This window comes from Corvus brachyrhynchos, unplaced genomic scaffold (genome assembly GCF_000691975.1).
Source record: "Corvus brachyrhynchos isolate BGI_N302 unplaced genomic scaffold, ASM69197v1 scaffold158, whole genome shotgun sequence".
Classification (NCBI taxonomy): Eukaryota; Metazoa; Chordata; class Aves; order Passeriformes; family Corvidae; genus Corvus; species Corvus brachyrhynchos.
In genome coordinates this window covers 153026-153417 of record NW_008239756.1, presented here as the reverse complement: position 1 = coordinate 153417, position 392 = coordinate 153026, and the positions used below count along the sequence as shown (strand labels likewise).

The 392-nt window shown below is 69.4% G+C and overlaps 1 protein-coding gene across 1 annotated transcript in view; it reads left to right on the top strand.

Moving 5' to 3' along the window:
• The window catches only part of LOC108448684 (single-stranded DNA-binding protein 3-like), a 6593-nt gene continuing 6201 nt past the window's right edge, over positions 1-392 (top strand). The window contains exons 1-2 of the mRNA XM_017742453.1: positions 1-135; positions 252-313. Coding sequence (XP_017597942.1) covers positions 1-135; positions 252-313 — 197 coding nt within the window. The remainder of the gene's footprint in view (positions 136-251; positions 314-392) is intronic.

Sequence of the window (392 nt, the reverse complement as noted above, 5' to 3'; positions counted from 1 at the left end):
ATGTCACCGGGGGGGTGGCAGGTCGCTGACACCCCGTCCCTGTCCCCCTGCTGTCCCCCCAGGCTGGCGCTCTACGTCTACGAGTACCTGCTGCACGTGGGGGCCCAGAAATCCGCCCAGACCTTCCTGTCGGAGGTAAGGGGGGGGGCGGGCAGCGCCCCCAGACCCCCCCATCCCACCCACCGGGGGTCTTGGAGCCCCATCCCTGGTGGGGGCTGCTGACCCCCCTCTCCCTTTGCCCCTCTCCACAGATCCGATGGGAGAAGAACATCACGCTGGGGGAGCCCCCCGGCTTCCTGCACTCCTGGTGGTGGTGAGTTGGGGTCCGGGGGGGTTGGAAAGGGGAGAACCCCCCCCATTGCCATGGCAGAGGGGCTGGAAGGGGCTGGGAG